Below are 12248 nucleotides of genomic sequence, written 5' to 3' on the forward strand. Positions count from 1 at the left end.
CAGCTTTATTTTACAAAGGATATTAACTGTGAGCTAACTGAGTAGAAAATGTTTGGAAAAGGAGCTATAGCAAAACCCCCCTTTTCAGTAATTTATAAATATTTATGAAAAACAAGAACTTCTTACTTAAAGACGCCTTTGGTGATAGGTCCTCAGTGAAAAATGGCAATGCTGACAGGATAAGACTAAGTGGAATACCCCTTCAGTATATCAGTCAACAAAAAAATCTTTTCCACTATCAATTAGCAGGCTGTCAGTTCAGCTGGGCACTTTGAAGCCGACATAATATGTTCCATAGTGAAAGACTATACTTTTCTGGTAATTCTCTTTCTTTCCTCCTAGGGAAGGAGTCACATAAGTGCTTCTCCTTTCAGCTGTGGCAGTGTGTATTATAACACCAAAATTTAGAAGAATCAAAGTAGATCTTCAACATGTAAAATCTATTCCTCTTACTGATAAAAATAACATTGCATACCTGATGTGGAAAATTAAGTTTCTTGCTAATCTTCCTTCTGAAATGCTTCTTGTACTGTGGCTTGGCTTGTGGCCTTCTGCAAATACATCCTGGCACCATTTGTTCATATGACATGCCTGTGATACACCTTGTTTACAGACTATTCATCCTTCTGGTGTATCTCTAATGTGCTGTGATTACACAATACAACCTTCCTGATGTGTTGTAATATTTCTGGGTGAAATGTTAGGGTTTGCATGAGAGATCTAAACATCTAAATTATCTTTGCTCAGCTAGTCTTATGATTTCAGCCTTTTTAAACCAGGTTGTGAATCCTTTTGCCTTCATTCTGCTCAGTTCATTGAGCTGAGTGATGCTCATTTTTGCTGGGCCACCTTAAGCACGGTGAGATCCTACATGGTTTTCTGAAGGAATGGGCTGAGGTGGCCTCAGTCACTGCCGCTTGCTTTGCCTGGGATCAGCTGCAGGGCTTTCATAGGACACCTTCTACAATTGCTCCCAGAAGGACTTGGGAACACTGCACATGCACAGTTACACTGCAGAAGCTGGTTAATAGCGTTATCAAAGTTAATGGTACATGGAATTCAAGTTTCTCTCTATGGTGTCATTGCCTGTTAGGGATTATTTTCAGTCTTGTCAAATGAAATCTGGTTGGACATACTCTTGTTGTGCAGTTCTGAGCATGTTAGTGAAATGCAAAGTGGTTAATATTGAAGTGGTGGCTTTTGTAGCATGGACCAACAAATGTATTTATTCTTTTTATTTGACAGAGAAAAAGAGCAAAACTTAAGTGCGTTTAACTTCAGGAATGTGGAATGGCATGTAATCCAAATTTTTCAGCAAGTGCCTGCAAAAATAAAGAAAAAATTGCATTCACTTTCAGTCTCTAACGGCAATTTAAACTATATTGCTTTGGAATTTTGTTTGCAATTTCATAGGGAAGGGGAATTCGTTATTTAGCCATGTGAAGAAAAGAAAACTTTGAACAGAAGAGGAGAGAAGGCTTAGGGGAGTGTTGAATTTTTCATTAAATCTGTTATTTATAATGATATAACAAATTTTTGAGGATTTTTGTCATGCTAGAAAGCGGTTGTAATATGAGTCTGAGAGTTGAAGACTTTCTTTAGCTATTATTTTGAAGACTTTCTGTAGCCATTTGTGTCTTTGTAATTGAAGTTACAACTTCAGTATTTCATTTTAATCATGTCCAACTGTGAAAATGATGTTACATCCATGAATAGAGTAATAGCAAATAATAAGTAGGATGGTTGAAAACCTTACATTGGTAGAATTTTCTGACAGTTTTTACTGCTACTTGTTTTAACTGCTTCAAATACTGTACATTTTAATTGTTGGGTTTGAGGATATTTTGATCTAGATTTGTTATTTCTTGAAATTCTACTAGTTTTAACATCTTTGAAAATTTGTTGCAGAAAAACAGCTCAGTTCTTAGACTGGGGTTTGTCTTTCAAAATAAACTTCAGTAAAAAGTGGAGCTTGGGAAGCTCAAGCCTGCCAAGAACTCCCTCTGAAAATGATGTTAGCAATGGATAGTCACTAAGTTTTCTGCCCTAAGAAATGCATTATGTGGTTCACGGCAGTATCCGAACAGTCATGAGAGTATTTACTCTTGCAAATTTCTAATAAGGCAGTAAAATGCTATTGTTAAGATGCAGGACTAAGGCAGAGAATTCAAGTGACTAGCACATACTTCCATGGCAAATCTGCAGCAATATTTATATTCCTTTTAAAGCACCTAAAGCATCAACCACTAAACCTGGCAATGGATTTTTTTCAGCATGCACTACCTTTCCTCTGTCTAATAAAACTTTGTAAATCTGATGATAATTTTTTTTTAGGACAGGCATGTATTTTAGGAAATTTTAATTTTTTTCTTCTGAGAAAAGGTTTTTTTTTTTCTTCTGTCATAAAATAATCAACTGTAATTGTGTTTTCTATGTAATAGGGAACTTCAAATAGAATCACAGTGCAAATATTTTTTGCTTTGCTTATAATTTATAAATAGTGCACAAAACCAGAGGAGTAAACAGAATTTTATCAATGCTCCAAGCATTCAGATTTGTGTAAATTAGAAGGAAATGAGGCCTCAACACACTTAATGAACCTTATGCTTTCAACCAATGCATAAGTAATTAAACTCATATATTTTGATCTTTTTGGCCTGGCTTCTCATTCAATAGCTGTAACTCTGTCTTCTTGATTTTAGGTACAGTATTTCAGTGGGAGTCTATGGCATCTGTAATGGGGAATGATGTTTTCCTTAGAAGCCAGTTGCTATTCAGTGCCATGAAAAAAGATACAATATATGTTTGGAAGAATGATTTCAGCATGTAGGTGCTTTATTTAAAGGACATTATAGTCTACAAATTATTGAGACGCTAAAGATACAAACACAGCTGAGATTTCCATCAGACGAGGTGCATTTTGCTTCAGAATGCTTTATTTGTTCTCTGTGTGATTTATGACAATGTTTGTGTGGTTGGAGCACCAATTCTGACTCAGGAGTTATGAAGCTGCAAATTGTTGGTCACTGAAAGGTGTGTTGGTAGGGAAGCACAATTAATGCTTACCTTGTTCTGTTTTATGTTTTCCTAGGTGTCTGGTTGAGGTATAATGTATGTTTTAGAGACTCAGTATTGGGCAAGATGGAACTGGTCTGGCCCAGTATGGCTAGTGTTCTGAATGCAGAACTATAAGGAGAGAGGCATAGTGATTCCAAGCTCTGTGCCTTGCAAAGTGGCCAAAAAAAAAAGATTTTTTTTTTGGTCTCTTTTGTGTTTGTTTTAGGAACTAAATAAATTGTTGAAATAATTTAGAAAGGTATATTTATATTGTGCCCAGTCATTGTTATTTTTGACCAAAGAGCTCATAGATCCAATTATTGTTTTCCTCTGAAATTGTGGCTTTTATGAATATGAGTGTGTGTCTTTATGGAATTACTGGTAAGAAAAGAATATTAAAAAATCCTGAAAAAATAAAGGTGAGCAGTAAAGACAAGTAATGAAAAAAACCCTCAAGGAAAAAACAGCTAAAAAAATTTAAAACTACTATTTTACTAACTACTATTAATAGTAATTACTATTAATAATAACTATTAATTACTACAAATTAACCTGATGCAACATAAGATTGTACAGTCTTGTACTGCTTAAAATTACTATGTTCAGTTGTAGGCTTTGCTTGTGCTCAGAAAACAATGCCTTGACTTTGAGTGATGCATCTTCATGGAAGAGAGCTGTGATGTAGTCCTGTTTCCTTTGTGTTTGGCATAGCATTAGTAAGTGGCCTTTTGTGGACAGTCAGCTCAGATTGTGTGCTGCTAACATTCTCAGTATGTTCTTAACTTTTAACTTCCCTTGTTTGAGGCAAAATTTTAAGTAGAACTCCAGAGGCATTTTTTTTTTCTGTCTTACCATTAATTTTATTATCTGCTTGATCTATTGGATGATTGTTACTACAGAAGACTGAAAGTATACAGTGAAACTTGGTTTCAGGCTGAAATTTACTAAGATACTATCTAGTGTTTGTTGGTGGAGAAAATGCCCTAGGGGAAGGCATTGCAAGCAAATGGTACTTTTTATATAGGACGAACTTTGACTGCCAAGAAAGAACGTGGTCATAGCAAAAAACTTGTAACTGTACTCATGGATAGATTTGCAAAATGTTCTCATTGAGAATTAAAATAAAGGCTATGATCGGTGTGGTTAATGTGGATCAGGGATTTCATCAATCACTATCTTATTTGTAGTTTTAGCCAAAGTGTTGAAATTAGCATAAAGCACAGGTTGCTGTTATATTAAAACATTAAACATGCATTAGTAGTTTACTCCTTGGTTTGTAGAAGACATAACCGATTGCTATGTCATTTCTCTTTGCTGAAATTGTGAGGAAAGAAAGATCAGTTGTTGTCAGAAATACAGACAACTGTCTGTTATGTAGAACAATGGAAAAGATCAAGGTTTCAGTTCCATTGGATTGCTCATCCCTCTGCTAAAGGATGTGCTAACTGAAGTGCAGCATTAGGCATGAGTGACCAGTCTGGTTTTGGGAGCTCCTGGTGTGAACTCGGAGCCTGGCAGGAACTTAAGGCTTTGGAGAGAACTGGCACTCTTTGATGGGAGCTGGTCCAGCTCCAGTAGAACTGGAAACGAACTGAAGCAGTGGAGTCCTGGAAGTAAACTGCCTCCATGTGGTCTGTTTTGTGTGTCTCTGGACTGTACTTAGCAGCTGCTTTCAGTCTGAGGAACACAATGTAGGAAACTCAGGCTCTGTGTTTCAAAGCAGCAGTGCTGGTGCTGCAGAGTTGAGGCTGTCTTTGGAGCAGAACAGCTGCTGTGTGCACAGACTGCAATTTCAGTAGTCTGCCTTGGTCGGTGATGGTTCATGCAAGGCATTGAGTTCAAGTGTCTTACCTGAAAATCACAAATTTCTATGATTGTTAGTCATAAGCATGTATTGGAACAAGAGCAGACTGAAAGGAAAATGAAGTGGTTGGTTGATCAGCTGGTATATCTTAGTGCTAGATGTTAGCATGGTGTCTATCCGTAATTTTTGATATTTCTGTTGATTATTAATGCTTTTTCTAATCAAACAAGTTTTCTGCTAGGATTTAGAAAGAAGAGGTAATGTCCTTCTGCTTTATCTGAGAGAACAGAATTGTAACTAACTTCTATTTAAGATTTCCTTGTACTGTTTTGCTCTTTTCCTTGCATCTGACAGTACAGCTGATGTGTTATCATTTCAGTTGTATATATGTCCATGTTGAATTTTTCCTCACAAATACATTGGGAGCACATAACCATAGAGTTTTGCTTTTTTGCATTTTTGTTCTGAATTAAGACATGAATTAACTGTAACCTACATCAATCTGTAGGACACAGAAACTCATTCATAAGAAAAGCCATCAACTTCAATATGAATAATCCTTGTAATTTTTGGAGATTAGATGTTTTGCTTTGTCTTTGTCTTTGCATTTTTGCCAGTGCTAATCTAGATAATGAATCTTTCCCAGCAGATAAGGTTTTTATAGGAAATCTTTGGTTCTTTTCATAAAACTAAGTAGTCAGAGGCATTCCATGAGAGATGGTACTCACTGCTGAGGCATATTTTGTCTTTTGTAGATGAAGCTGTAAACATTAGATGAAACAGGAATGGGAAACAATGTTTCTGTATTATTCTGTGCCCATTCTCCTACTGTTTGGTTACTAATTAAAAATGCACGTGCATTCCCTTATGTTCTCCAGTCCTAAGTTGATCTGTGTTTATATAATCTTCTATTGAGCTGCAGTGTAAGGCTCAGTTTCCTTTACTGCTTTTATTTATTGTTATCCTTACTGTTAGTAAGCTTTTGTGGGGGACAAATTGAGTGGGAGTCTGTTTTTTCTTGTGACATTGAATCTATTTCTTCTTTACCTCCTCTCTCTATTTCTTTAGTCTTCACCAGGGACTCTTGTCCTACTCAAAAAATTTGGAAGGAAGAGTCACAATGGCTTCTTTGAGATTTACTTTGCTTTAGCAGTCTTTATAGCTAAAAAGAAACAGTGAAATTTATAATCCAAAGCAAAAATAAGAATGGAAATATAGAAGTTTAGTGATTATGATGACTTTTAAGTCCTTCTTGTTTAGATGTAATATATTAAAGGAAATGCAAGGCACAGCACTTTAGTGTCTGGGAAGGTGATAAATTCAGTTGTATCTGACTCTGCAAACAGTGAACCAATGCTTTGGGTATTCATATCCTATCAAACTTTATAGTTCAAATGGAAAAAAAAATCTGTTGGTAGATATACTTCTTGTTTCATGTTCTGTGTGCATCTTTATGATGTAGTAAAACAACACCCAAATATGTTTGCCTATTAATTAAAATAATTGGTCACAAGTGAACATGAGAAAATTAAAAATAATTAGATGCAACATTGTTAATATATTTTATTAAGTATAGGATTTTTTATACATTTAGAAATATCCAAAGAGGTAATATTCCAACATCTTTGTTGACAATTTAAAATTTTTAAAAAAATTTCATTTTGATTTACTTATACTTTTTTTATCAGAGAAAGCAACCAGTGAGATGAACACTGCAGAGGACTGGGGCCTCATCTTAGACATCTGTGATAAAGTTGGACAGTCACGCACAGGGTAAGTAACTTCAGGAATTTCCTCCCCAGACATTTTTAATTCTGTTATTTCAGTCTCATACCCAGGTGAGAGGAATGAATTTTTTGTTATCTTTTATAAGCTTCTGCAACAACTGAATTTAACTTAAATTGATTACAAGTAAAAGGAAAATATATAGGGTTTCTGCTGAAATATTTTGCCATCCTTACTTTGGGGATACTGCCTGATGCGTTAAAATTAGGACTTGTGTACAGCAGCTTTTCGCCAGTGTAACAGGTAAAATAAATGGATATGTTTTAGCAGTATCACTGTTAACCCAGGAGGCTTCATGAGGCATTTTTCTTACAGAATCATAATCTAAGTTGGACGTGACCTCCAGAGGTCATCTTGTCCAACCCCCCCAGCTTCAAACAGGTCTCATTAGATCAGGTTGCTCAGGACCGTGTCGAGTCTTGAATGCCTCCAAGGTCAAAGGTTCCGCAACTTCTGTGGGCAACATGTTTCAGTATTTAACTAGTTCTACTTACTAAGTAAGGAAATAAAAAACTAATTCTGCAATCTGTTTGCAGTTTTTACTGTTCCAACTTGTTTGTTGCATCTTGTCCTGTGACTGTGCAGCTCTAAGAAGGAATCTGGCTGCATGTTTTGTGTGTACTCTGATTAACTGGTTGTTGAAGGCAGTAAGCCCCACTTTTTGGCTGCTCTTCTCAAAGCTGAAAGCACCTCTCCCATCTTTTTCTTGTATGTGACCCTCCCTGACCATCCTGGCAGCTATCCATTGGACTTAGGGCAGTGTGTAAATAGCCTTCTTGCACTGGGGAGCACCAAAGTGGACAAAATGCTGCAGATGCAATCTTACAAGTGCAGAATGGAGGGAAAGGGTCACTTTCCTGACCTTGTTGGTTGTGCTGACCAGTACTTCGAGCTGGGATGTGGTTGGTTGTCTTAGCTGTCAGGCTGCGCTGCTGACACCTCTCACCCAATAGGAGCTGCAGATCATTTCCTGCTTTTCATGTGGTCAGCTCCTGGCCTCATTTAAAATGCAATACCTTATCCTTGTTCTTATTGAACTTCCAGCCTGCCCATTTCTCCAGCCTGACCAGGTGCCTCTGAACATTAGCCACGGCCTCTAGTATATTGATTGTTCCCCTTCAACTTGCTCTGATCAGTAAGTTACTGAGAGCACTGTTGCTCCCAGAAGAAATCCCTGAACTGCCTGCTAGCTGGAATTTGCACTACAGGTGACAATTCTTTGAGCCTAGGAGACCAGTTTTCCACCCACTTTTATCCAGCACATATTTCACCAGCTGTGTCATAAGGACACTACAATTTCAGCTGTATGTCAGAAATTTGCTAAAACCAAGGTATGAAACATCTGCTGCCCTCCACTGTTCTTGCCATCAGACCACCAGTGTCTTTGTTTGGGAAAACAACAAGGCTTTGTGTTTCTTCTTGTTTTCAGAAGCTATTCTCTGTCAGGAGGGCTTTGAAAAACGTACATTTTGGAGATGTGATGCTAAATTTAAACACATCTTAATATGGGCTGGAAATGTTTCCATTTTTGATTGTTTACTGAGCTTTTTCATAGAATTTATGAATGAACTTAATTTTGGACAAGAAAAGATAAAGCATAATTTGAACTAGCAACTAAAAAATACAGTTTAAAGACATAATTTCAGTGTATTTATAGTGCTTTCAGTCAGTGTAGTATTGGGATTTGGAAATGTTTTAAATACACCTTCTCGAAGCATTTCTTGTAAAAAATTTAGGAATGGAACAAACTCAAGAAGAAAGTTTTGCCACTGATGCTGTGGAAGGCTTCTCTGAGGATGACTTGGATTGCTTTGTAGAACTGCCAGAAACAGTGTGAGATGCCAGACAGCAAAGTCCCACCTGGGACTTTTGTTCCAAAGGACAGGTTTGCAAATAAACTTATTCCTTGGGGTTAGAGATGGTCACTGGAGGAGTACATAAAAATAGCATAGCACATTGAGACTTCTGTGCTGTTGTGTATAACTGTAGTTAAGATAATAGCTGGCAAATTGTTAATAATGTTTCATATTAGTCTTTATATGTAAAACTGCATTTCTATTCCTTGAGCACATAGATGCCAAGCTTGTAACAGTAACTATATTATTGAATGTTTCAGTATTCTATGTAATCACTATGTAATCATTGAAAGCCTTTCCACAGATGAAATTTAGTCTCACAGCAACATAGCCTGAGCAGTGCTTGAATGTGTGTAGCTGCAAGAGACAGCAATACAAACAAAGCTAGAGATCTTCTGGTAATGTGCAGCTAAATTCCTGTTAGGATTTGTGAGGTTTGTTTGTGTTGGTTTTGGTATTTTTCTTTTGTGTGTTTATTAATCTTTTCCTTAATAATTTTTTTTATAAAAGAAAAGTGGGACTTTAACCTCTGTAATATTTATCCTGCTTGTAATAGGTTGCTAGCTGACTTGTTACTTAAATTCAGATTCTGTTAAAACTTGCTGAGAGTTGGTTTCCTTTGTTTTTAGTGGATTATGTCATCCAGTAGCAAGGTAAAGCATGACAATGACAAATGAGATATGCTTAGCTATTTGAAATTCTCCTGCTTAAGGGATGCAAGTCTTCTTAACTGGGATCAGCTTTAATCTTTTAACCAATTCTGCTCCAGTACAAGGTGTTTGTTTCTGTTCTTGGCAGAAGTTTAGATTACAAAAATCTCTGTGGATTTTCTTTGAACTAGTCTGTAAGCTCCATTGCATCCTGCAGCGTTCTAGATCTGGATTGCCTTACACCTGAAGTCACAGCAACCTAGAAAGTAGCACTTCTGGTATAGCACATTGTCTGCCAATTTATTGGTATCCAGATTAATTGTTGGAAGCCTGTTATGCTACAAAGGTATTGCATTTTCTCATAAGATAAATTAGTTACAGTTCCATAACATAATTGCTGCGGTTATTTTTTATGTTGTAATACTTTCCATACTGAGAATTACAAATTGCTGAAAATGTTATCTTGCTTCCTTTAATCCAAACAACTAAAACAGATTTTTAGCAAGTTAGAAGTCCACTGAATACCTCTCTTTGAGTACTTTCTCTGTTTTCTGTGAATTTCAAAATCAGAGTTGCTATTAGAATTTCTATAAAAAACACAGGAAAGACAGAAAATATGTCAATATTTTAAACACTATGACTTGTTTACAAGGTCATAGCCTATATGAAATACTACACTATGTAGTACAGACTTAACATTTCCTGCACATTTTGCATATCAGGTTCTTAGATGATCTAAAATTTGTCTAATGATGAGAACACTTTTTTTAATCTCTGAATTTGCTTTAAGAACTTACACAGCTGAGCTGTTGGACATCACATTGTTTGCATCCTGTTTTTTGCCAATATTAGCTCAATGAGCAAGTTGCCTTTTCAGCATACAAACATGATTAAAACAGGGGTTTTACTGGTAGAGGTATTCCTTCTCTGTTTCCTGGTTTTGTGCAGCATTCTTGAAAATTTGTTTATTTAAAAAAAATTTAAAAATTTTAATCACATGGTGTTATTCTTGAGGCTGTCCTTTGCAGGGCCAGGAGTTGGACTTCAGTGGTCCTTGGGGGTCCCTTCCAACTCAGGTTGCTCTGTGATTGTATATTTGACTATGATTGTATATTTGACATTTTAAATCTGACTACAGGAGAGGTATTGGTTTTTGCATAGTGTTGCTTTTTTGCAATGAAAATGCTTACAAAACTGAATCTATAGTTTATCATCTCAGAATAAAATAACATAAAATTTGAATGGTTCAATAAACAGACTAAAGGGAAAAATTAATGGACAGGTATGATATATTTTAGCAAAGATGCTCCCCCTTATTCAGTCATTTCAGCACTAGCCAGTTCCTAACTGTAATCAGCTTTACATTTGGCTTTGAGACACTTACACTGTTTATTTCATGAAACATATCAGTCTACATTGAAACTATCACAACTTCAGTTTGTTTCCAGAAAAGTTACTTAATAAAAAAAAATGATGGCTGAAAAAAATGAAGTCAGTGGCTGTGAGGCTACACCAAGGGTTGAGAAAATAAAAATGTTCATTGCAGCACTCTCTGTTGGGGGTGGGTATTGGAAAATTGTCATTGAGAAATGGTTTGTCCATATTGCTGCTTGCCTAACTTTGTCTTCATTCCTTAAGGATTAATGCCTCAGCAAGGCAGTATTCTGGTTAGCTGTTTCTTCTCTGGTTGTTTTTGTGCCTGTTCATGCAAGAGAGAACAGCAAAATTGCTTATTTTATAGTTTTTCTGATGTGTCTTCCATTTTTTTGCCCCTCATATTATGCAATCTCAGTAGCATTTTACATTGTAACTGCAGTGCATGCCTAGCAGGCCAACCAGGAAGCTTTAACCAGCCTGTTTCTGAAGGAGTGAGGACAAAAGCTGAGTCCCACAGAGTTACCTCAGACTGTAAATGAACAATAAATTCTTGAACATATCTAAAATGTTTTGTGCAGAGTAGTATTTTAGATTACAAATGCTGCTAATTGTGTCCTTGTTAAATAAAATACAATCGGAATTTTTTTCTACTTTCTAAAACTGAACCTGAAATTCATTATGAATATTTTCCATGTGAATTGGTATATGATACTATATAATGCCACATATGATACATAGCTTCTATTGTATCTTGCCATATTTTCACCCTACTTATTACTAGTCATCGTGGTGCCTCTGAAATTATGATCATAGCATCATTGGAGTGGAATATTTGGCCATTATTGGAGTGACCAAATATTTGTATAGTACAATTTGGAGAGATGCCTAATAAGTAGATAGAATTCTACACTCACAGAATGCATGCTATCCTATTGTTTTTGCATAGTGCTTCTCATAATTTACACACTAAATTCCGTGATGAAATAATTAGAAGTAAAAATAAGAATTACAGGCTTGTCTAGAATAGGTTTTCTTACTATGTGTGACTAAAGATCGGTACACCTGGATTATTTTCTTTATCTACACGTAACCAAAAGATTTCTTATTTTAAACATTTGAATATTTAAAAACATTTAACACTCAAGTATTGGTAATTTCTTTTAAATATATGAACAAGTAGACTGTACTTGAGACATGTGGATGATCATTTGGCTTTGAGGCTTTCTTATTACTTTTAATAAGACTTTGGATTCCTTTGTAAAAAAAATCTTAGGCTAATGATCCTGTTCCTGGACTGCTAAGCTCTTGATCCTGCACCCTGCCTTTAAAAATACTGGCTTCACAATGGGCAAGCACTTTTTTGAACTTGAAATCGTATCACATTGTTAATCCTACTCATAAACTAATGGTTAAAGATAGTAGTTTTTTCTAACAATTTTAGCCTGTATTCTTTCTCAGTTAAAGTGAACATATGAGAAGTCTTGGATAATTAATCGATAAAAGGTAGTACTTGCCTTAAAGCCTTCATCTGTAATAATTGGTATGTGAAGGTATACACTGAATGCTATGTACTTGTGCTGTGTGACAGCACTTTCTATAATTAGTGCCACTAAATATGAGGTGGACATTTCTGTAAAATGTAGACACTGCCAGATATAGTATAGCCAAGCAGTGGTGTAACTTATACCTGAGTTTCATGTTAGTTTTTGGGTATCAGTT

The 12248-nt window shown here is 35.9% G+C and overlaps 1 protein-coding gene across 2 annotated transcripts in view; it reads left to right on the forward strand.

Moving 5' to 3' along the window:
- The window catches only part of STAM (signal transducing adaptor molecule), a 35390-nt gene that overhangs the window by 6144 nt on the left and 16998 nt on the right, over positions 1–12248 (forward strand). For both annotated transcript variants that reach the window (XM_068212306.1, XM_068212297.1), the window contains exon 2: positions 6550–6634. In XM_068212306.1, the coding sequence (XP_068068407.1) occupies positions 6567–6634 (68 nt within the window). In that variant the 5' untranslated portion in view covers positions 6550–6566. The remainder of the gene's footprint in view (positions 1–6549; positions 6635–12248) is intronic.

The sequence above is a fragment of the Anomalospiza imberbis genome, chromosome 1, assembly GCF_031753505.1.
Source record: "Anomalospiza imberbis isolate Cuckoo-Finch-1a 21T00152 chromosome 1, ASM3175350v1, whole genome shotgun sequence".
Classification (NCBI taxonomy): domain Eukaryota; kingdom Metazoa; phylum Chordata; class Aves; order Passeriformes; family Viduidae; genus Anomalospiza; species Anomalospiza imberbis.